At 42.3% G+C, this 24,900-nt stretch overlaps 1 protein-coding gene across 8 annotated transcripts in view; it reads right to left on the bottom strand.

The window, feature by feature from the left end:
• Positions 1–24,900, bottom strand: part of LOC144931565 (RNA-binding motif, single-stranded-interacting protein 3-like) — a 317,683-nt gene that overhangs the window by 162,587 nt on the left and 130,196 nt on the right. The window contains exon 1 of one of the 8 annotated variants that reach the window (XM_078855623.1): positions 19,323–19,649. The exons of the other annotated variants lie outside the window; for them this stretch is intronic. Within the exon in view, the coding sequence (XP_078711749.1) occupies positions 19,323–19,430 (108 nt within the window). The 5' untranslated portion in view covers positions 19,431–19,649. Of the gene's footprint in view, positions 1–19,322; positions 19,650–24,900 lie in introns of those variants that run through there. 8 annotated transcript variants of the gene reach the window in all.

The raw sequence follows: 24,900 nt of genomic DNA on the forward strand, positions 1-24,900 counted from the left end.
CTACGTGACTTTACCGAAAAAACCTAAGAATACCAATGGAATTGTCGTTGCCACCCTGTAGTTTGCCAAAACATATACAGAAGAAGCAAGCCGAGACCAAACGAGCACAAAAGGGTGAAGCTCTGCACCAAAGGTCAACCAATAAGGTCCACATGGGTGACTACCCAGTACCCAGGAGAGCCAATCCACTTCTGCTCTAGATGTTGAGTTGGTATAGGGAGGGTGATCATGGGATTTTCACCACTCTGTGTGGGGGTGGAAAATGCCACGATCTACTGGTTAACTCACTGGACTTGCAATCCAGAGGTCACTGGTTTGATTCAACCTCCTGTGGCGGTTGAAATGGGCAAGTATCTTAAATCACACCCCCCCCCACCTCTGTCCACCCAGCAGTATAAATGGGTATACCAGTAAGTGGATCGGCAGGTGACGTGTGGTGGAGTCAAGCGTGATAACTCCCTCTTCTTCTAAGATGTTTGGCCAGGGTGGAAGAATGTATGTATGTTGAACTTATTTTGCACCGTACGTAGCCAACCACACTAATTTGAGGTGCAGGGGAAGAACAAAAAACGAAATACAAAAAGCAGTTCGAAAGAAATGAGTTTTCAAATTAGATTTAAAAGTGCATAGCTCCAGTGGCTTCCTACTATCGGAAGAAAGAGCATTCCGAACGGCTGCAGAAGCGCATCTGAAAGTAAGCGATGCATTGACCATCTTTGTTCGATGTCTAGCTAAAAACCGATGTGAAGAATAGTTCAAAACACCCTCCAGAGAAGCTCTCTAGATCTTCCACTTGAGGAGGCCCTTCTACCAGCAATGGCATGAACAATGCATTGCAAGGCTGCACCTGTGCCTCGGGGGAGTGGCATATCCACAGCTGTCAACTCTCCCATTGCTGAGTTTGTCAATTGCCTGCCCCACTGCCACACAAGCAGCTGATGGGACCACGCCGTGCCGAGTAAAATCAGCTTGGCCATGCCGTTTCCAACACACCAGCGAGCACGTCAAGCGCGGTGCCAGCTTACCGGACGTTTTGTGACATCAGCGTACTTGTGGAGACATCCGTACAGAGCTTAGAGACAGCATGGGTGATAGCATTACATATGATCTATAGTTTTAGATTTAAGAGTTCTAAACATAGATGGCGAGAACTGTTCATTTTGACATAGCGAACATAGAGAGATAATAAAATGAAATTTGAAAAACAAATAAATGGCCTATCTGTGAGCAATAGCAGAGGTAGGTAGGTGTTTCGGTAGGCTCTCAAAACATCGAGCCATTATCACTCTTCTTTGGTTCTTTTCGGTTAAGTTTATCACTCAGCAGCTGGGTTCACATCCAGACAAAGGCTACACTCCCCTAACCCATGCCCCCCTTCCTCCACCACCACTACTAAGAGGATGAAATCATCTCCTCGAGTGCAGTGAATTTGATGGTTCCATCTCAGCCACCGATGACGACTGCATCCAAATAAACACAAATTGTCACGTATATATTTTGGTTTTTCATTTAATTTAATTTAGCCTCTCCTGAGTCAGAGGGCTGAAAGATTTTCTAAATATATTGGATGAACGACACGCAGCAAACCGCATTTTACATTGCATGAATGAGTGCTGTCTGAAGTGACTCCACACGTGCTTACTTCTCTGGTGTTATCTTCTGGGGCAATGCCATGACATGACATGAGGCTCGGAGGACTGATGAGGGAGATCTGCAAAGGCCGCGTATTCCTCCCATAATAATTATTTCAGACTACCTTGGCACAAATTAAATATAATCGTTGATTGAATGTAACATGTACAATTTAAATCTATTATATTGCTATGGTGCCTTGGCCAAATGGTTTTTAGTGCATGCGGGCATAATGCATACATTTCCATGCATCTCTTAGTCATATGAGGGATAAGCACTTTGCATACAAACAAAATCATCTGCAAAACACAAGCACGTTAGTTTGTAATTACTGATAATGCGTGTAAGATGTTCATGCGGCGACGGAAAGGTAAATACTAGCAGGGCTTAAGCAATTACTTCAGAAAGACTTACACTTGTCAAAAAACATGTCTTCATTTGTAATTTAACATTTAAGGCTCGTATATATTTTTTTTTATGGCAGATAAAGTAACGCATTATTTGCACGGGATGAGAGTAACAATCTGCCTGAAGAATTACGTGAACATTGACCTTTCTTTCGGTGATAAAACAAAACCCTCAGGTCCCCTGCAGAGCTGGGCCAGTGGCAAGATTCGCATGAAGAGATCGGTCATTTTGCAGGATGAAACGTGGAATGCATCAGGTGCAGGTGATTTACTAACGACAAGCATTATAATCACTCAGTACTTTCCACTTTACTATGGGAACCTCATTTGCCAGTAAAAATATGATAATTGGTTCTTTACCCTTCTATCTGGCAACAAAACTGACACCTTTTTACAAGGAGTCATGTTTGCATAGACCGCAATACCTGCAGTCATAATACAAACAAAAGAACATAACTCTGATAATGTGCACTGTCCTTAAAGTTGATTGATCCACACCCGAGACAGCTTTCCTTAGAGCCTAGTCTCATATGGGTTGGACCAGATGACGCCAAAAGGCGCACAACTCAAAGACAATGCACCATCAGAGTATGAGAGCTCGGGGCAAGCATCTACACTATGGGAACCTCATTTGCCAGTAAAAATATGATAATTGGTTCTTTACCCTTCTATCTGGCAACAAACTGACACCTTTTTACAAGGAGTCATGTTTGCATAGACCGCAATACCTGCAGTCATAATACAAACAAAAGAACATAACTCTGATAATGTGCACTGTCCTTAAAGTTGATTGATCCACACCCGAGACAGCTTTCCTTAGAGCCTAGTCTCATATGGGTTGGACCAGATGACGCCAAAAGGCGCACAACTCAAAGACAATGCACCATCAGAGTATGAGAGCTCGGGGCAAGCATCTACACTATGGGAACCTCATTTGCCAGTATTAGTTTTACTGGCAAATGAGGTTCCCATAGTGTAGATGCTTGCCCCGAGCTCTCATACTCTGATGGTGCATTGTCTTTGAGTTGTGCGCCTTTTGGCGTCATCTGGTCCAACCCATATGAGACTAGGCTCTAAGGAAAGCTGTCTCGGGTGTGGATCAATCAACTTTAAGGACAGTGCACATTATCAGAGTTATGTTCTTTTGTTTGTATTATGACTGCAGGTATTGCGGTCTATGCAAACATGACTCCTTGTAAAAAGGTGTCAGTTTTGTTGCCAGATAGAAGGGTAAAGAACCAATTATCATACTTTCCACTTGATCAAAAGAAGGCACTCATGGCATTTCGAATTTTTTTCATAGGCATCTCATTTTTTCACGTAATTTATTGCTGTGGATTAAATCTATTGCATTAAAATTACACCTGCCTCTGGTACTCAGTGAAGCTTTACAATGTATCCACATCGCCAAGGCTGATAATTATCAGACATCAATTGCATCGGCCTTAAGCGAGTTCAGGGAAGTGATATGCATAAGAATCCTTTTGCAAGTATTTATTTATGATTAAAATATTTCCAAGTGCACATCTCTCCTTTTAACTTTGGTGAAATTAAAAGCATAATTCAGGGTGTTTTTGAAATCACTATATCTCTGCAACCACGAACCACCCATGAATGAAACTCTTACCACTTGAAAGGGTGGGGCATAGAGTTTCAAATGATTACCGCTAGATGCCTCCTACCAGCGCACAAACAGCCCCTAGCCTCAGTCATTCGCAAGACACGCTGCCTCAACGTTGGATAGATCGCACGGGTCCCCAAGACTTAGCGCTACATTCTTGGCCCCAAGATCCCCAGACATCACACCCTGCGACTTTTTCTTGTGAGGATACGTCAAAGACCGTGTTTTTGTGCCACCATTAGCGACTAATCTGGATGACCTCAAAATCAGAATCACGGCAGCAGTGACTTCAGTGGAAGAAGACACTTTGAGAGGCATTTGGGACGAATTCAACTATCGTCTCGATGTTGTCCGAACAGCAGGTGGAGGGCACATAGAGCATCTATAAAATGGTTAGCAAAACTTGATAAATCATTAAACCGTTTGTAACTTTTTTTGTAATTGTAACATGTTGCCATCGTGAAATATACTGCTTTGAAATTGGGTCGATCTTTTTGAAACACCCTGTATATACTATCATCATCGGAGTGAATGTGTCATTGTGCACTTAATTTTGGAAATGTTTTTTATATCATACTCTTAGCTTACATTTTAAAGGGAAAAATGTGCCTTTGCATATTGTATTTGAACAAAAATTGTCATCCAGTGTTTTATAAATAGCTTTCATAACGCTGCAAACACACAGACAAGCAAACTCAGATGCATTATTAATCTATTTTTCTTTGCTTCACAGCACGTGATTAAGAGGAAAAACTCACAAAAGCAAAGCATCCACAGAAATAGCTTCATAAGTACGAGAGGGTGTGGGAAACCATGGCAATGTCATGGGAAAGTCACCATCACACTACATACTTTCCCCAGATGTTTGTAAAGCCGATTTTTCCAAATTTCCATTTTCAGATTTGACAGATACGACATGGCCTTTAAAACTCCATAATGAGGTTAATTAACTCACCGCATCTTCAACCACCCAGAGCCCTCAGGCTATAAATGTCTCTCATTCCACGAAGGCCAGATCAAAGACCTCTTGTGCAAGGGACTGCAGTTCACGTGAAAGTTGTACTTTGTTTATTCAGCCTTAACTGTTGGAGCCATGGCTTTGGCTGTTTCTTTTTTACCCCTGAAACATATCCATGACATCCTGCTACAGAGTGATTCACCCCTGCACTCAGCTTTAGCACTCCCTTCGCCACGCTAAGGAGCACTTACAACGTACATAATTAGCAGTACAGTGCCTTAGGATTTGGCAGACCCATTACAAAAAGGAAAAGCTAAATTATAATGGCAGTAAGGAAGTTGAGCGCTTTATAATGGTAGATCCACTGCACTCAATGTGAAACTTTTAAGTTAATGGAGAATTTAGTAGAAATACTGTAAATGCTGTGTTTATATCCAAATGCTATCAGTTGAGAATTCCTTGTTTTACCAGTAAAGAGCCCAATGAGACAATAAGCCACTTTACAAACTGAATTGAAATGCAAAAACAACAATCTTAAAAATAAGAATTAAAAGCACTTAAAAATAAGTAAAAAATAAGGATGATGGCTCAACGAACAAAAACATTATTTAAGAAATGTGGCATTGTGATTTTACATTTGAAAATACAACAATTAAAGTTTAGATGGATAACGTGGCCCAACTTATATTGCTGTAAACGTGCGTTTATAACAATGCCTTTTAATTCGTTGTCCCTGCACGATCGCTTGACGGGCAGCCAGCTTGCTGATCCGGCAAACAGCCACCCTTGCCGCGGCTCAAGTGCCAAACTGTTTTTTTGTACATATATAAACGTAAGATCGCATTACAGGACAATTGCAGCTTCCCACAACAGAACGATTGCTCAAAAATAAGGGAAAATGCATTCATTCACGCCGCCTGAACTTTATCTCACACACAAAATCTGTGCCTCGGAGCCATTCCTCCACCGCTCTAAAAGAAGGACCCTTGCTCAAATTGTTGCCGAACTATAAACAAAAAAGTCAGCATTAACTGAGGATTTATTAATGATAATCATGGTAGAAACGTGGTTTGAGCCTGTCCTCCTAAACCACTCACACTATAGTCGATGAAAATGCGTTTTTCCAGAAGTCATTTGTAATTGCTACTGGGTGGCACTGTGGCAGCAGAGTGCCCATACGGCAGCCCTGAGTATATATCCTGGGTGGGATAGGCACAATCCACCATCCCTCTGAGGTTAATAAAAAAACATTCTGACAGCGATTTCCCAATAAAGAGAGTGGTTCTCACCAGAAGGGTTACTAATTTCCACTCGTACCTCAAAGCCACCAACAGAGACCAGCACTACCCAATGCTATTTTACTTTTGCAATACTATAACTTTGATATAAGCATATTTGGTTTTTAAATTGAGGGTGGAGCAGTAGAACAGTGGTTAACGCACTACAATTTGAATTGGGTAACCCCTTAGCCTGATTACCGGTCACAGCTACCCCCATTGACCAACCCACATTGATCACTGTGATGAATATTCTTGGTTCTTTCGGTAAAGTCACGTAGAAGGGAAATAATAAAAAGCGCCACTTTTTTCAAATTTTCTTGCTGTGGATTTCACACCTGATGATGATTGCTTGTGTTGCAGTCAAAACGTCGTGATAATTTTAATTGTTTGATATTTTTATTATTTTATTATTTCCCTCTACGTGACTTTACCGAAAGAACCAAGAATATGAATTCCTGCAGTCACGAAAGCTTTAAATAAAAATTCAGTGTGATGAAGTATGGTAAAGAAAAACCACCATGACCAACATGGTGTGCAGAGGCCTACATCCATCGGTGGACTGAGAATGGCAGAAATGTATTTATCCATTATTCAACATTATATTTATTGGCTAGAAAAGTAAGCTTAAGATGTTCTTTGCTCTTGTCCACTCCATCACACATCATGGTTACATAACCCTACACCTGCCGGATGTGTTCTGAGGCAGGCTACAGTATCTCAGATGCTTGGCCAGGCCTAAACGTATTTGTAAAATGGAGGTTTAGCCTTCATCTCCAGCCCAGCAGACCCTGTGCTTCGCCTCAAATTAGCATCTTTTCAATCTGCCACTGGACACGAGTGATCACTTCACCCTGTAATGGCATTGTGTCCATTAGGCTGCTTTTAAGCAAATAAAATTATACATTGTTATGACTTTTTTATTGTTTTATATTTATATTATTTTATTATTTCCCTTCTACGTGACTTTACCGAAAGATCCAAGAATATATTGCTATGACTCTTAAAATCACATGAAGCAAAAATAACTATTTTGTCTTGCTTTTAAGTTTTATTTATGAATGAGAGGGTTTAACATCTCGTCATGCTTTTGGGTTTGATCGTTTTAATTGACGTAATATTCACGTACGATGGGCAGTCATGGCACAAATTGGTTCCTGGCCAGCAGTGATATCTGACAAAGTCCGTGCCCTTCACCAACCCACACCAGGTAGTGCGGCGAAGTATGGTCAAGCAACCCTTGTGACCACCATGGAATGAGAAGACCTTCATCCAGCAGTGGAATGATAAGGTAGACATGCAAATGTTGGGTTCAAGCCTCAAGACTAACACATCTCTATCATGTGCAGCATGGGACAGTGGATCGATTTCAATGAAATGAACGTCTAAGTACTCAGCTGAGGTTTATCAAATAAGATTTTACGTCATCAAAAATCTATAGTTGTATTCATCGCAAAAAAAGTCACGATTTAAATTTATTAGATTACGATTTTTTGTTTTTACAATGTTAAACCATGAAAAACAATCTATGCACATCACTGGAGGCAATGTAAACTTTCTGACTTTCAACCAGTCACTTTAGCTTTTGTCAACAAATTTTCAGCTGCTACAGAAACTAATTAGGCGTGCAGTTCTCTCAATTGGCCTCGTGCTGCCGTGAGAGCTAATGTCAACTCCTTGCATTTCACAGCAATCTTGTGTGGACGCGGTTACATTTTTAGATGTAACCGAGCTTCGTGCTTTAATTGACCACACATTGTCGATAACAGAAGGCTATAAATTAGGTGAGGGGATAAATAAATAAATAACCGCGAGAGTATGGCAGCATGGTCTTACACAATGACATAACCTGCGTAGGCTCGTAATAAGGCTGCAGTGCGTTCGGTCTCTGATCACTTATTGGGAGATTAAAAAAAACTCCGCAGCGGATCTCCGAGACCACTATGTCGATATAGTTTTCTTTATTTCTTTAGTATGACTGAAATGGATGCAGAGCAACAACTGCAATTTCACATTCAGGTGGTCAAGCCAGATAACCACGTCAGGAGCAGCAGAGTGTATAGCTATAATGTCTCCTTCGTATTTCTGGATCGGGCATTGCGTCATTGTTTTGTATGGCCTGTTCTGGATGACCACGGTCGCATACTGGAGAGTTTTTACATTGACATTTGTGCATCAGGTATCCGTATCTGCCATGGTTTGTCCGGATGTGGTTTGGGTGGACCATGAGCTTCGTGGAAGGTCAAACCCAGGGATCTTCTGCGTTGGGTCTTTCACAAGATTTTTGTTTGCGAGTTCTTTTGAACTCCATTCAATAATAAAAATGCAAAATAATTTCCTTTATTTTGACCCACTGAATCAAGCAAGGCTAATGTGTTGGCAGATAGGTAGTTTCTACTCATCTCCAGTGGAAGAAATCTAATATCACAAGAATAGTCTTGCCACCACATGAATTGGGCCCCATATCCTAAATCCTTTTTCGCAAGCAAGATCGTGTCACCTCCTCGCTTAACATTATGAGCGTCTGAATTTTATTTTATTAAAGAGGGTTGTGTTATTGGCTTTTCTTGACAGCTTTCATTCAAGTCAGATCGACAGGAGTTGGGGCTATAATTCTAGGTTTAGGCATAGCTACACACCTGTGGTGTAAAACAGCTCATGCGTAAGGAATGCAATGAATGTCTACACACTGCCCACACACAAACATAAGATCGCGATGATAATATTCACCACCAAACAAAAAACCTGGCCATGGATTCCTCCAATCAAAATAAAGATTCTGATTCCGACTTAGTGCAAAACAGTCCATATCCAATGTACCTTTATGCAAAACCATCATGGGGACATGCTCATCTTGATTGGTGGCCCTGAGTCCGATGTGGAAACTACTCCACAGTCCTATGATGGGAACCAGTGTAGCCATTGGAAAACCAATGTTGAATTACCGCAATGAGCTAGAGTAGTCATCATCAAAAAAGGGAAGAACGAGGGAATCAGATGGGAAGACATCTGTCGACAGATCTGGAACAATGAGGTCTAACAATAACAACAGCAGAGAACACTGCAAAATAATCTTAAGAGGTGGAGGGAAGCCGACAGCTCATGTGAAAACGCATAATGCTACATGATGGTGACTCGTCGTATTCATTCTGGAGGGATAACGGGCCGGGTCGCCCGCCGGACAGGAATTTGAACCTGCAATCTGCCCATTGTGAGTTAAGCGCTCTGTCACGGCGTCATACGGCCAGATTGGTGCAAAGCATTGTGCCAAAATCGATACCGTTATAAAATATATATATCGAAATTCTAGGTTTAGAGTGAGAAAAATCCATGCATCCTGACTCAGCTGTGATTGTTAAATGACGTGGGACCTAAGCTAGATCCACTGGTGATCTCACTCATGCTCGTCACAACACAGCATGCAGCGGTCCTGGGCCTCCACGGCGGAAAGGAAAACCACGGACATTGCTTCCCATGAAGCTTTATAATTAAGCCGTGTAAAGCGTGCACTTGAAAGTGTAAACAAAGTGAAACTACTATACTTACCACGCAAAAAAATGTATACAAAAAATAACAATTCTTTCCAAGTATGTACAACAAATAATTTAAGAGTTGTTTGCCGTCTTGGTAACATTCATTCCCTACTCTTTGGTTCTTTCGGTAAAGTCACGTAGGTATAAAATAAAATAAATTAAAGCACGACGTTTCGGGCGCAACACAAACGTCCGTCATCAGGTGGGACAACCACAGCAAGAAACAATTGCTGCCCACTTCATTTAATTGTTTTCAGAAATTGATTCTTGCTGTGGTTGTCCCACCTGATGACAGACGCTTGTGTTGCGCCCGAAACGTCGTGCTTTAATTGGTTTTATTTGATACCTACGTGACTTTACTGAAAGAACCAAAGAGTATGGATCCCTGCAGTCACGAAAACTTCAAATCTAGACTGAACATGTATTCCCGTGTGAATAAACAAAGCTTTATTGCCGCAAAACGTGTTAACAAGAGCTGCCACGTTTTACAACAAACAAATAAAACGACTACGGTAGTAAACAAAGAATACATCTCGTCGCGTGAACATCAGAGGGCCGTGCAGTCATCATCACAGAGCGTGCCCATCCTTGTGAAGGGAAGGGGGAACCCGGGCGTATCGGGTCCCCCGGCACTCTTGGCAGGAACGAAATAATTCGTGTCCGCGCGATTGCCACACTGACCGTCACGCTACAAGTCACAGTCCTTGCAAAAACAACAAGCGGCGAGCGCCCGTGACAAGAGAGATGAGACCACAGCTGGTGCAAGTGGACAAGCACTGCAAAGCCGAGGTCCGCGCGCTGTTTGGTGAGGCGTTACAAGGGAGGCGGGTACAGCAAGTAGGTCGCTGGCAGAGCTATCTGTGCAGTGTTTTCATGTTCCTCTGTATGCGTGGGTTTTTTCTCTCAATGCGCTCTGCTTTCCTCATACAACACCAAAAATATTTCATTGAAGAACTGTCCGAGACAAGATCCTTCTGACTAAAGTCTTGGGACTCAGTGCAGCTCGTTTAGCTATAAAGACAATTATCGCTCTAATATGAATAAAATTGAAAAAAAACACGTGATTATTCAGGCTTTCCTGAATAAACACAATATCTATAATCCTTGTTACTTTTTATAGTGTGTTTTGTGTTTGGGAGGAAATACAGTCTACCTATATAAAGCCTGCACATGCGAGGGGGGATGTGAGGGAATAACAGAGATCCACATTGCCAGGACCATGAACCCATTTTGCCATTATGCCTTCCCCTGGCTACCTCACAGACCAGTAGTGTTATAGGTTTCACACATCTGTGTAATCCACCAACCCTTGCATTCAAAGTGGTAGATGCCAGGTTTGCAAAACCATATCCTGTAACCACGTGACGATTTGGCATCTCTGAGTTGTTGCAGTTTCATTCAAGAAATTATCTTTTAATATCAATACATCGATTATAATATCATTATTGGGGTTCTGATGAACCAACTTGATATAACGTGTGCTAGTTTACAATCCTTAGTCAATACACTGCTGGATGAAGGCCTCTCTATGCTGTGTTGATCATGAGAGTTGTTTGACCACGATATGATGGGTTTTCCAAATTTCAATTCTTAAATCTTGACTTAAAGCTTTCGTGACTGCAGGAATTCCTATTCATATATAAGATTTAATTTTTTTTTCACTATAGATGACAATTGAACCGCTGTGCCAACACTCCCCTGACATACAACATATACGCATCTTAACGGATTCTCGCACGCCGCCCGATTCTACGCACGTATTGTGGGCGAAATAATTACATTTAATCGATGAATCAATGCGTTGTCACATGCCTAAGGCCCAGTTTTGAGGAAGAAGGTTTCAGGCTAATGCATTCAGAGGACTACGTCTTTTCAAGAATGTTTATTCGACACTGACAAAACAGACAAAAAAATCGGGGGAATCCATGTGGCACGAAGAACCCTGATATGAACATTATGAATGGCATTGTTATTAATATTAATACAGTCAAACTGTCCCCATGTTCAATCCATATTGTATAAATTCTACATTCCTATAGTAAGGCCGAGTATATCCATCAGATGACCACTATTGACTGCAAACTGAATTCACAGGCTGAATTGATCCCAGACCAAGATATGAACTTATTACATTCGGATTGAGAGTCGGGCATTGTGCCACGTGAACACCTAGCTGGCTATATTTGATGCATAAGAAATAATCATTTTGGTACTATCAGTGATAGAGCAGATATGATCATGTTAATAGCTGTTATTAAAACGAACAATACTGCATGAAAATTAAACAGTCGAATCTGAGCCATGTCCTCAGAGCAAGTCCGGTTGTGGCAGGCTGTTGAATTTCACTCGGGAAAACAAGCACATGGTTCACACTTCTTTGTGGTGAAAGAGGAACAATTTGACATTATTGCTTAACGGCCAAGGGAATATGAACCAATTCTTCAATTCTTGACGATAACAAGGTGTTTCCCTGCTGAGCGGACAGGAAAAAATAAAACATCGAAGGGTAAAGCTTAGCTTAAATCCACGTCTAATAGTAAAACCATGGAGCCCGCTACTCCAGAGCCGAGAAGATAAGAATGAACAAAGAGGGCTCCACAACCCTCTGGGAAAGAATACAAAAAATTGATGTTTTATCTGACAGCTTGGCATTTAGCCAGTGAAAATAGAGAAAATCAGGGAAAGGAATGCCAACAAAGGATATGGGTAGGCTTTTACCTAACCTCACCATAGAAGATTACCAATTCTGGAATGCTTTTCAGTGATCGTTTTTGAGCTGCGTTCTCACAAATACCACCCAGCAAATGATGGATCACAGATGGGGAATTGCACAGAAAACGTGCGACTCACGCCACGGTTGTGGCGAAGGTAACGCACAGGAATGTATCGAAATACGGTGAAATGTTCTCCTATAAAGGAACTGGTTTCTTCAACGGCAATAGAATTGCGCCCTTCCACGAAAGCTATTTCTTTCAGCTACTATTCATATATAAATGATACAAGTTTCATTAAACAAAAGAACTGTAATAAATTCTGCAGTAAAAATGGGAGAAAAAACTACTTAGTGATTTCATTACGAGATGGGGCACTCGCCTTAAGCATTTGCATAGGTGCGATATTACATTAAACACAGCACTTCCACGCATTAGTGCGTTAAACACGGTGCATTTGTGGCATTAATTGCTTTTCAAAACTGGCACGGTAGGCTAGCAATTCCCAGCAAATGTGAGCCGTCAACATGCTGTAAAATCACGCGCATGGCAGACATTCGCTGATGCTTCCGAGGGGACCGAGTGAGACCCCGATATTTAGAGTGGACCTAATACTGCTGGAAGCATTTGGATCCATTTTAGCTCAGGTTTTCCTCCCCCCTGCATAATGTATGCGTGAGAATGCAATATCATCATAGAGATGGATGGCGCGTGCTAACGGCACGTAACCCTAAGCCGCAAGGCGCTGGTCAGGGCCCCGCAAGGCTTTCAGGGCGGACCCAGCGCTTTGGGGCCCGAGCAGTGCCGGGTGTTAATGGAGTACGGGGCGGCTGCACGGCTGCGATCGATTCGCAGCTCAAGTCATGAGCCCTTATTTTAAACAAAAATTTATCACCTGCTGCAAAATTCACCTTCCACGTACAATCCGTAAGCACCTGGTTCCCACACCCCGGGCATCAGGTACCGATCAATTCACGCCATGTTTTTGACTCCAGCGCAATCTCTCTCTCGCCGCTGCCACTTTAAACGCTTAATTCTTTACCATAATTCAAAGACCCTTCAGCTCGTAATCCTGAAAAATTTAATGACTATTTTTTAACCACCTCTCCACGCTTTTAAAGGTTATGTAATTAACTCTGAGGAGAATTTCTTTAAAGGATTGAACCTTGCTTCACCTCAGAAGACATGTTCTACGTGGAATATATGCATTCCGCAATTAACTAACACTGTAATAAATTTGTATTTTGTTCATCCAATTCTGAATGAAGGCCTACACACTGCGTATCAGTCATAGTGGTTGTCTAATCATACTTCACAACAATGTCAATGCGGGTCAGTAAAGAGTGGTGCCCAGGACCAGTTCGGATATCACTTGCCACTGATGTGAGCCCTGGCTGGGAATTGAACTCAGGTAATATTTGTGGAACCACTGCGCCAAGCAAACTAATACCATATGTTCTTTCAATAATAATATATTATTCATCAAAAATAAATATTTGAAAAGTACACAAAGATGGGGACTAAAAATAAGCAAATGGTAGTTCCTTGTTTATTTTCTATTATTGTGCTAACACATCACAAAACAATTATGACCATAGTTTTTACGTATTTTCTTTTTATATATCTCATACTGTATTTGAAGCCCATATGGCATTAATTTGGTAGCATGGTAGCGCAGTGGTAACCGCACCACATTAGGTTCAGGAGGCTGTTTTGTCATGCCAGGTTCTCAAGACGATTTGTGTAATTATGTAGACAATAACACATGTAGCTAAGTCAAAGTAAACATATCCCCAATACCCACGTGAGCATAATTCAACAATTAACTACACTGGTGGTCCTTAGTCAGCAGTGATCATTCCACATTCCTATGGGAGGGTGCAGTCTGTTCCACTGACTAGAATTGTTGGCTTCCTCCAGAGTAGGAATCTATTTATTGACCCGAGGAGGGATAGCGGGCTGAGTTGATCACCTGCCGTAATTTTAACTCACACCTTTCCCAATGCGAGTTGAATACTTTATATCACAGTGCCACTGGCCTGCGCACATCCTTTGTAGCAGACGAACTTAAAGGAATGGCTACTGAGAGCGACACGTTTGTAAGGTGACACGCAAACGCGCAGCGTACATTGCTCGTGCCACTTTCATGCACTGGTGGTGCAGATACAACCTCTCACACAGCCACTCCATCCGAGCGTCCGGCATGACAAGGGGTCATCTCACATCCATCATCGTGACAGTTTCATTTCTTGTATGACACAAGACACATCCACAAAAACTAACCGTAAAAAAACGCTGGTAAGTGCCTAGCTGTCACAGCAGTACTGCACAAACCTAGCAAGCTGTCAATTTCTGAAATTCTTGCTATTTATTCAGCGTAATTGGAATGGAGGTGGCTATGGGCCCCCTTTTCACGTTTTACAAAATCGGATGGCATTAATGACAACACAATTCTGGACACTTCACTTCCATTGCATTAATTCATGATGGGAACAACGGACACACTGACACGTGTTTTTGTGTTTGCCAGTACCAGATGACAAAATGTGTGAAAGAGACCAATCATAATGCATGATTCCTCCAGTGGTAAATTGTCATTTTGATAGAGATAAAAAAAAGCTGATTTCCATTACCACAATAAAATCCTGGTTTTAGCCAATGAGTTACTAACATAAATGAGTTATGCATTTCCACATGCTTTTTTACGTTAAACAATGCCACAAACGTTATCAGACATTTTACGTGCAATATCATGTTCGGATTTGCACGCAGCAAGACATGTATCACATTGCGGTAGCGGACACACAAACATGTATAGGAATCGGCATCAACTGACAGAGTGCCGTGTGGGTGTCCCCTGCGTGTGTAGGGCCTCAATAAGGCAATGCAAGTGTAGTCTCCAATTCCCACCTGCGCTGTCACATTGAAAATAAGTGTAGGCCACAACATTCTTCTGGCCAACCGTGATGAGCCGCAGCACAGGCACCCAATGTTGCATTTCACGCAGCATATACCTCGCATTTTTACACACAAATCTTGCACACATTTACTGTGGTGTTATTCGCAAATTATTTCCTTAAAACACTCTAAAAGTGGCAAAGGTTAGGTATTGATAACTGGCTGACTCCAGCAGCAGGCAGATGTGCTACGACTACAACTGGGGCAGCTTTTTGTCCTTGTGGATGTTGTGCCTTTGTCCTCCTGTGCATATCAGGAAATCTGGCGCTATTGATTATCCGCTGCTTCACCAGAGGCGCCCGCACGCAGACCCTGGCAGAGATCGTAAGCAGGACCCGCTTTGACGTTCAAAAAATGTTTGCCAATTAGCCAGCCTTGCATGGACATCATCTTATTCAATAGGCCACGATTGTGCGTGTGGGCGACGTGCTAGTAGGGGGGATGACGACTTTGTATTTCGTGGGGTCAGAAAGCTGTCACATAGAGGCTGCTCTGCTAAAACAATATCACCACATCAATAATGGCAGTGGAAACCCAATATGAAAATTTCTTTGCTGCACGTGGTATCAAATTTTCACAATTTTTGATGGGATAATGAACGCATAATTTAACGGAATATCACACTTAAATAAAAAGCTTAAAATATAATCCTTCATTATTCACGACAGTAGCTTTTCAATACGATTTATTAAACGCTACACAGGCGGCCTTGGATCGTGCAGAAATACGGACTTCCATCGTCCGACACGCACAGAACGTGGGCGCAAGCTCTGATAACATTTTCATATGCAAACCGTAATAAATTATGTACATTGTGGAGATGGCATTTTTTAAAGCTGTTTCCTTGTGGGAAAACAGCTGCAGCTATTTTCCGGATCAATAGGCCGCGATTGTGCGTGTGGGCGACGTGGTCTCAGAGGACGTGTACCGGTTCCCGCCTGTAAGTGAGATGACTCCCCCGTGCTCTGCTCAGCCATCGTCTCGACCCCGCCCGCCCACCCTGCCCTCAGTGCCCTGCACTCTGCCATCCCGCCTGTCCCTAACGATCATTATGCCATTTACTTTAATGGATGGGTCAATAGCACTCGCATGCATTTTTCGTAAATTGTCACACAGGCTTGCGATAATCTTCACGATCATCGTCACAATAATAATTTCTGCTCTTTCCATGTTCGTTTTTTGGACTATACTTATTTTACGATATTACAGTAGCTGTATCAAAACACTCATTTATTATTAAATATGGTGACGACACATTTTTCATATTTTTAGATGTTTATCAACCACAAAGATGCAAAGAATATGCAGGGTAGGTATGGTATGAATCCCTGGATTATACGTAAACCAGCACACAATTGTCCAAGCATTTTTCTATATTTATTTGACATTTAAAACATCACTGGCACATATTTGACTGGCACTTGTAAGATGGTGCTTTTAACATGACTTCTTAAAATATGATATATCGTCAACTCACTGTCATAAGCCACTAAGTAAACTGCTCCTATAAAATATTCCCATCGCCACTTCCTAATTGCTTGCGCCAGCTGACAGTGATTCTTGTGTTCAAATTTATTAAACAAGAAGGATATTGGGCCAATTACAGAGTAGTGATTTGCAGAACTGTGCCACCCTTGGTGTTCGCACAATGTACCAGTTAACTATTTAACATGACAATAACCATGATGACAGCATGAAATGTACCATACAGTTGTGAACAAATTGCGCATTTTCATCCTTCACGTCTCTGAAGTATAAGCTAAATTGTAGTGCTCTTAAAAACAGTTATACATATTTACATTGTTTTTTACCTTAATCCCATTTATACCTTCTTTTTTACATTCTTCCTTAATTTTGATGATTAAGTAAGAAACTAAAATGCAACAGTATATTGCAGAAAACAAACGTAACAATGTACTTAAAATGCCAACTATAATACAATATTCTAAATGTACATTGTGCAATTATCATGAACGCATTAAAACAATGGGTCTAATTAGTGTCTGATTCCATACAATTACTGTATCCTTCTTACAAAACTAACATTTAAAGTGCAAACGTGCAAAATGCAAATAGTGACAAGAACAACGACGACAACGACCATGACACGATGGCCATGGTTATTATCAGCACTAAACAAATCCACCCACAGACGAAAACACACACACACGCGCACAGGCAAACACATACACGCAGTCAGGCTTGCTCACGAAATATCCCTCCTCCTGCCAAGTAGTCAGGAGAGAATAAATAATACATGACCAGGAAGTCACTTAACCTTCAACTACAGCCCACCCTCAGCCTTTACAGCACTATTAAGGGCCCCTTGTTCGTGCCAGAGCATTGCGCGAGCGTTACGGCCACATGGTAGCAGCAACGCCGTGGAAAAAAACACACTGGCACGGCCATGCACGCCTGAGAACAAGAGCGCGGGGCCTCACCAGAAAGCTTCGTCTAATTGAACTCCCTCAGCCGGAAGCTGGCTCAGCAGTGGCAAAACCATAAATATCACATCGCGCCAAAGCTCTCTATATTAGCAAGCACGGCTTGAAGAGGCCAAATACGGGGGCTTTGGAAACTCATTACTGAACCGCGCAGACAACACATTCTAGACCCGGGGTGAAGCACCACTGGGGCAGAGTGTAATTGTATGCATAACTCGTCACTGGCGTATTTTGTACAATGATTTGAAATCAATTACTTCTCTCAATAAGTGGAAAAGCTGCATCATCTGTGTAACATAGTTGGCGTCCTTGTGGTGTATAACCTGTGGTCTGCCGCAATGACCTAATGCGTATATCCTGACGAGAGGAAGTGTGGCCCCGTGCCTAATGTTCGCTATCATGCCACATTAAATGCAAATCCAGTTGCTAAAATGAAATTGGAAATGTTAAAGTAGTATTGTAAGGCCCCCCAAAAATATTTTTGTTGCGGACTCCAATTGAAAATAATAAAATTATGATTTACACTTCTAAAGACTGCATTAATTGTAAATTTTAATACTATTATGTCGCAATGTAAATGATAATCTAACCAGCCTGTGGTTGACAAGTGCTGCACTAAGAATGCCATACTTTTGACAGCGGGGCAAGGTTTCCATGTGAAGCAGATTACACGCTTTTTATTAACTCACTCTGTTGTTATTGTCGTATCCTCAAATCTTGTAACTCAATTTTAACCCACTTCCCAATGTGGTATCGACTGCAAACTTGGTATACGTATGTCATGCTGGTGACAATGCTATATTCTATCATAATAATAATAATAAATAATAATATGTTTTTAAACATGATTTTTAATACGTTATGTTTCGGCTTGGGTCTAATTGTCCACGCTCAACTGACGTTGGCTGTAAATCACCACTGCCCCTTACGTTATGGCAAGCCTCGGGGCCACTTCTTGGAGTCGTGGAGTTCTGCCATTACGAGTACATTTCATTAAAGCGTGTTTAAAAAAATGTTTTTAAATATTACTTATTATTCACGTCTACTGTTAGGGCAATGGACATTGCTGCAGAGAGAGAGACATTGCATAATATCCATCTGAAAATATATACGGTGCAAAATAATGCTCACACCGCGTGTCCTAGTGCAAGGACAATTCAGAATTCTGCTGTTCGCTTGCTTATGTAAATAGGTCACCCAGACGGGGGACATTGTGGGCATGGAACTGAAAAAGGGCACAGACCCGAAAAAATGTGAACGTTTCCGCTGCATCCTGTGCCCCCATTGCCCCAAGCAGTCACCCGCTTTCCATGAATGCAGCGGCCACTTTGCTATGAAGTGTCGTCACATCTCAAGATTTCTTTCCATGAGATGCCGCAGAACCCAGATCGAGCTCTGTGCCTGGCGCCGCTGTACACCGATGAGACAAAACTCGGGGATGGAACTTATCAACATGAGCTGGCTTACGTACCGCAGAGACTGCGACACGCACTTGCCAGACATGAAGATTGCATCGTTACTGGCCTGCCAACTCGACGAACAGCACGCTCTGAACAAACATACAAAATGACTCGTTAAGCAAATCAGCAAATTTACTGGAGCAGATGAATTTTACGAGCAACAATATTTTCATCACTCGTGACAATGCCTGCGTACGGTGATCACGGCAGAGAGCAACGCAACGAGAGAAACAAACATTGTCACATACTGAGCATTTCGCATTTTGATGTCACGCGCGGCGCCGCCTCCGCCCCAACACACACGTCAAACCACAAACTCACAGGCTGAGACAGTGGCCGGCTCATCATCACCTTGGCGGTGAGGTACGGAGGGTAGTAGTAGGCGGTGTACTGGGGGTACATTGGCTGTTGCTCCCAGCGTTTTCCCATGAAGTCGGCAGGACACGTTGGCGGTCTCCCGCGGCACGGAGGAGGCACGACGCGCTTTGCTGTGCGTGCAGGAGCAGGACCGCCGAGCTTGAGCTGCAGGTGCGATGGTGTGTGGTTTGAGGTGGGTTTTCCTCCCTTCTTTCTTTTCCAGCACCCCCTCCCTCCTCCCTCCCTCTCTCCCTCTCCCACTTGCTCACTGGCTGGCTGGCTGCCTCGCTCTTGCGCTCGCACTCACACTCGCTCGCCTCGCCTAATTCAGCTCGACGCTGCCACGCCTGTTACGGCTCGCAGTGGCCACGATAGGTTCGCGATGCACACGGGACTCACGAGAGGGGCTGGGTGAGCGGGAGGGAGTTTGATGGTGACGGTGGTGGTGGAGGGCGAGGAGGAAGGACAGAGGGGGGGGAGTTCCTCCAACTTGCCTGCTTTGCCTTGCCTAGCCCGCCGCCCGTGCGACTCGCTGAGCACATCAATTAAAGCAATGCTTGCCAGCGGTCATCGCAGAGGACGCGAAGCCGAGCATGAAGATGCGTGTGAGGCTGGATGAATAAACCTCCACTTTCCCGCCTTCACCGCTTGCCCATGTTTGGCTGGTATTAGTAACATCTGTAGGGAACAGGCTGAGAGATGTCAGAAATTAGACTGATTAAATGAACACCTCTAGGGGAGGATGGGGTGAAGGGGGGGGGTACTGATGGATTTTAAAAATGTCTGATTGAAGCATGACTCGAACTGACTAATTTTCCATTCATCCCTCGCCAAAACTAAGTGCTGAAGTTTACTTTGGATGTATGCTATAATTATAGATGAATATAACATTGATTTAACTGTTGCAAACATATTGATTTATTTTTACTTAAGATTGTCTGAGACCCCACTTCCTTTCACGGACAAGGCCACCTCAGCTGTACTTAACTCAGCTCACTTGGTTTCTCTTATCAAGGATATCTCACTGTCTCCAGATGATTTGCTTGTCAGTTTCGATGTAGTCTCCCTGGTCACCAAGGTACCTGTACCTGACACCATTGCAATCATTGAAGACTTGGTCCAACAGGGACTCAATCCAGATGTACCAACTTTGGTAATGCACTGCCTTACCAACACTTACTTCACCTGGAATGGTACATTCTACAAACAAAATGAAGGTACCCCAATGGGTTATCCCTTATCGCCAGTGGTAGCGAATGTTTTCATTGAGAAATTTGAGACAGATTCCATCCAGACATCCACTACGCTCGTCATCTGGCCACATGGCCTACCAGCACTGAACCAAATTCTCAACCACATGAATTCTATACACCCATCTATCAAATTCACCATGGAAGTGGAAAATGATGGGAAGCTACCATTCCTGGATGTTGTGATCGAGAAGAGACCTGATGGCTCGTTGGAACACTGTCTACAGGAAGGCCACCCACACGGATGCCTATCTAAAGCTTGACTCCCACCACCATCCAGCCCAGAAGAATTCCCTCATCAAAACACTACACCATAGTGCCCGTTGCATCTCCGACCAGCACCACCTAGCCAGTGAGCTGGAGCACGTACACCAAGCCCTCAGGATGAATGGATATTCTGACTGTACAATCTGCAAAGCTGTATCCCCAGCCATGGGGAGACAACCATCTGAGGATCCAATCAAAACCATCACTTTGCCATACATAGCAGGGGTTACCAAATATTTCCAAAATCTTAAATAAACACAAGATCCAGGTTCGTTTCAACACAGTACACAAAATCCGTGATTTGATCCCATCTGTAAAGGATGTGATTTCTGACATGCAAAACCCTGGTGCCTACAAACTAAGTTGTGGCTGCGGCAGCAGTTACATTGGGGAAACGAAATGACATGTCTCGGACCTGTTTGCGAACACAAGGCAGATCTGAAACAAAGTAGGACCAATACATCTACCGTTGCTGATCATTGTTTTAACACTGTGGGCTCACACGAGATTGATTTTTCCAAGACGAAGGTACTCTGCAAACCCACCGGCTATCATCAGAGATTTGTTCATGAAGCCATCCAGATATATAAACACAGACGCAACTTCAACCGAGAAGATGTGTACAAACTGAGCAATCACTGGAAGGACGTTATTAACCAAGTAAAGTCTTAACTGACTGTGATGTTTCCATCCTACCTGCCTATGTCAGCTGTTATTTCCGACTCTCTGTGTGTTTCTCTCTCTGTGTCTCCCTCTTATCATGTATACCTCTTGCTCTTAGGGTTTCTTGTTCATGTTGCCCGGCTCTCTGACATTGACATGCTAATCTTCTCATTGGCACGCCTCTGGTGGGTGGCTGGGCCGTCTCACATTGACATGCTAATCTCTCACATCTACGTACAAATTTCTTCTCTAGCTCCACCCACTTACCCTTGGGTTGGGCCTAGCAAAATCCTATATAAACTCTTGTTGCAGCAGCTCTTTCTCCTACGTCAGCAGTCCTCCTGCTGTGTTTGTTTCACACCTGATGACGGTTGCTTGTGTTGCGATCGAAACGTCATAATCTATTATATTTTTTCTACCTACGTGACTTTACCGAAAGAACCAAAGAGTAAAATTGGGAGGCAAAACATTTAAGGAAAACTGAGGATAATATTCTTTTGGTCTTTCGGATAATACATTACAACTATGTATAATTATATTTTACACTGCTTCTGGCAATTCACAAATTGCAGTTGATAATCAAATCAGCTCATCATCCCTCCATGGGTTGTGCCATGGGGGTATGATGCCTTTTGCCATTGGAAATGAGCACTCTTCCACACTGCAGGAGAGGGTCACTTTATCTCCTGACGTTATTCAACGACAACCTCTTCAGCCATGCACAAACCACTGCTGGAAGAAGGCCTCCTCAAGTATTATTCATCTCCCATGGTTCTGAGATGAAACAACAAACAACTATTTCACGTGGCGTTAAAATTAATTCCTGTGAGTAGCAGACTCCCACTTCGCAGGTGTTCATTGAATGTGACCACTCTGGAGAGTATGGAAAATGAAGCACCCAATGCGAAAGCAGCTTTGAGTTGCTCCCGTGTGGAAAATTACCATTACTGTGCCATCAGTTATGAGCTGTGAAGTCCAATGTTCTAAATTAAGAATAGTTATATATTTCCATGTGCTGCGGTCGTTACGTCATCATCTCAATGCCTCCAGTGAACCCCAGTGTTGCACGGAAGAATGAAGAGGCTTTGGAATGTTTACTAAGGATTTCATCTGACAGGGACTTAATGGATTTTATAAAAGTGCTGTGGCAAAAATGTTAACCGTTAGTATTGTGATGTGAGATGTAATTTCCAATTAACAATAAAACATAATATATCATTAAATGTACACATTCCAAGTGTGCACCCATGTCTAGTTTGGAGACTCTTCCATTATTTAATATCGTATTGTACTGTATTTATGTATACATGCGTAAATGCATACATACATATATACATGTTAACATACACATGTAAATATACGGCCATTTGACAATCCACTGCAAGATAAAGGCACACGATGTCGTCATGGAGGTTGTTTGACCACACCTCACTGTGCTGGCCAGTTGTGATTTGGTAAAGAGGACCCCAGCATCAGTTCGGATATCACTCTCCACTTATATTAGCCCTGGCTTGAAATGATCTCATTTGTAATGCACCAACCACTGCACCAACACTTCAGCCCTAAACAATGTACATCGGAAAAAAAAGATAACATCTTCCACGCATAATTTAGATTAATGTAATAGCCGAATCATTATTTAGTTGCTATATTGCTTTGGATATGATTATTTTACAAAAAAATGTTTAAACATATCCGATATACCTCTGGTTTGGTGTTGCTGTGGCAGAGTACCCATTTCACAATTGAAAGGTTATGATCTCAAATCCAGACTGGTAGTCAAATTGACCCATCATCTCTCTCGGGTCAATAAGTGGAGTTACAATAATGTGGAAAATCTATGGCGTGACTGGCCCCCAACATAGGGAAGTGCACTGCATCATATTGAGAGCAACCACAACATTATCGCCGCTCCAGTGGTCACGGCAATTCTGGAGCACAGCAGCCTTCCCAAAAGAACCACCCTCGGTGGTTATGCAAGGGTGTGTTTTACGCATTGAGACACCCTACGATTGAAACACCACTCCACTATTTACCACACTTCCATGTAAGCTCGCACTGTCCTATTGTGAACTCATGTCAAAAGCACAATCAGCAATGTGACAAGACCGGGGGGGGGGGTGTGGTGATGGAGAAAGATGAGCGAATAGGGTTGGGGGAAGCTGAACAAAAAAAATAATAAAAAGTAAAGTGTACAAAAAGGATGGCCATACATAAACGCCCCTGTATGTGCATGTGAAAAAAATATAATTTTACAATCCTCCATTTCTGTTTGCTAGCCTACCTTTTCAATAACCAGGAGTCTTGCCCTCAATCTTGCTTCCATTCTCTGCCTTGTCTAATTTGGCTCAATGCAACCATGCCTTAAAATCTCTGGGTTTATTTCAATATGTAATTGATGTTGATGTCAGACAGTCTGCAAGAGCAAACAGACTATGTCATATTTTGAGCAGGGTGAATTTAATTTCCCCTTATGTTTGCTGTATGCATGTATAATCCGCGAAGTCAAAGTGATGCTCAGAGAAGTTACTGGTGATTCTGACGCAGCAGTGGAAATGATACATTCTTATGGCAGGAACCATTCCAACCATAGAAAAATTAACATTCCAACTTGCTGACCTGGCCCTACTGGGCATCTGTGCCAAAGACCTTCATAGCTCATCGGATTCCTCCAGTCTAAATTAAGATTCTGATTCTGAACATATTGAAATACACAAATACATATGTATATGAATGTAGCAATGTTCTTTGAAAAGTTTTTATTTGCATTATACACAAAAGCCGAGCATAACAATATTTGAAATTAATTCGAATTTTCCAGCATATGGTCAATGGTAAAAAAAACTTTTTTTTCAAATTCCGTGTGCTCACGGAGTCGATTAGCTTCTAAGATGTCCATCGTTTGATTTTTCACGACAATTTATGTACACGTGATATGAGGATAACTATCTATAATTATTCAAATCATAGTTGCCTCCATTTTTGAATAGCAGAACAATTAAAGTATCATACCACAACTGAGGTGTTTAATTCAACATCTCGCAAATCAAGAGCTAAGTAAAATATATTTTGAATGAATAAGTACAATTTACAAACGTGAAATAGCTACACTGTGATATCTGAATCAGTCCTGGGAACACCCTCTACAAATTTACATGAACCAGTGTGGTGAAGTATGGTTAAACAACCCCTTATAACGACACAACATGGAAAGTCTTCATTCAGAAGTGGTTTGACAAAGGTCTGTAAATTGTTAATATATTTTAAATAATTATTACTCATATATTGCAAGCATAAGCACTGCCTAACTGTGTCATGCTTACTGAGGGTCAAGGTTCAAGTTGAGGAATACCATGCCACAG

This window comes from Lampetra fluviatilis, chromosome 1 (assembly GCF_964198595.1).
Source record: "Lampetra fluviatilis chromosome 1, kcLamFluv1.1, whole genome shotgun sequence".
Lineage (NCBI taxonomy): Eukaryota > Metazoa > Chordata > Hyperoartia > Petromyzontiformes > Petromyzontidae > Lampetra > Lampetra fluviatilis.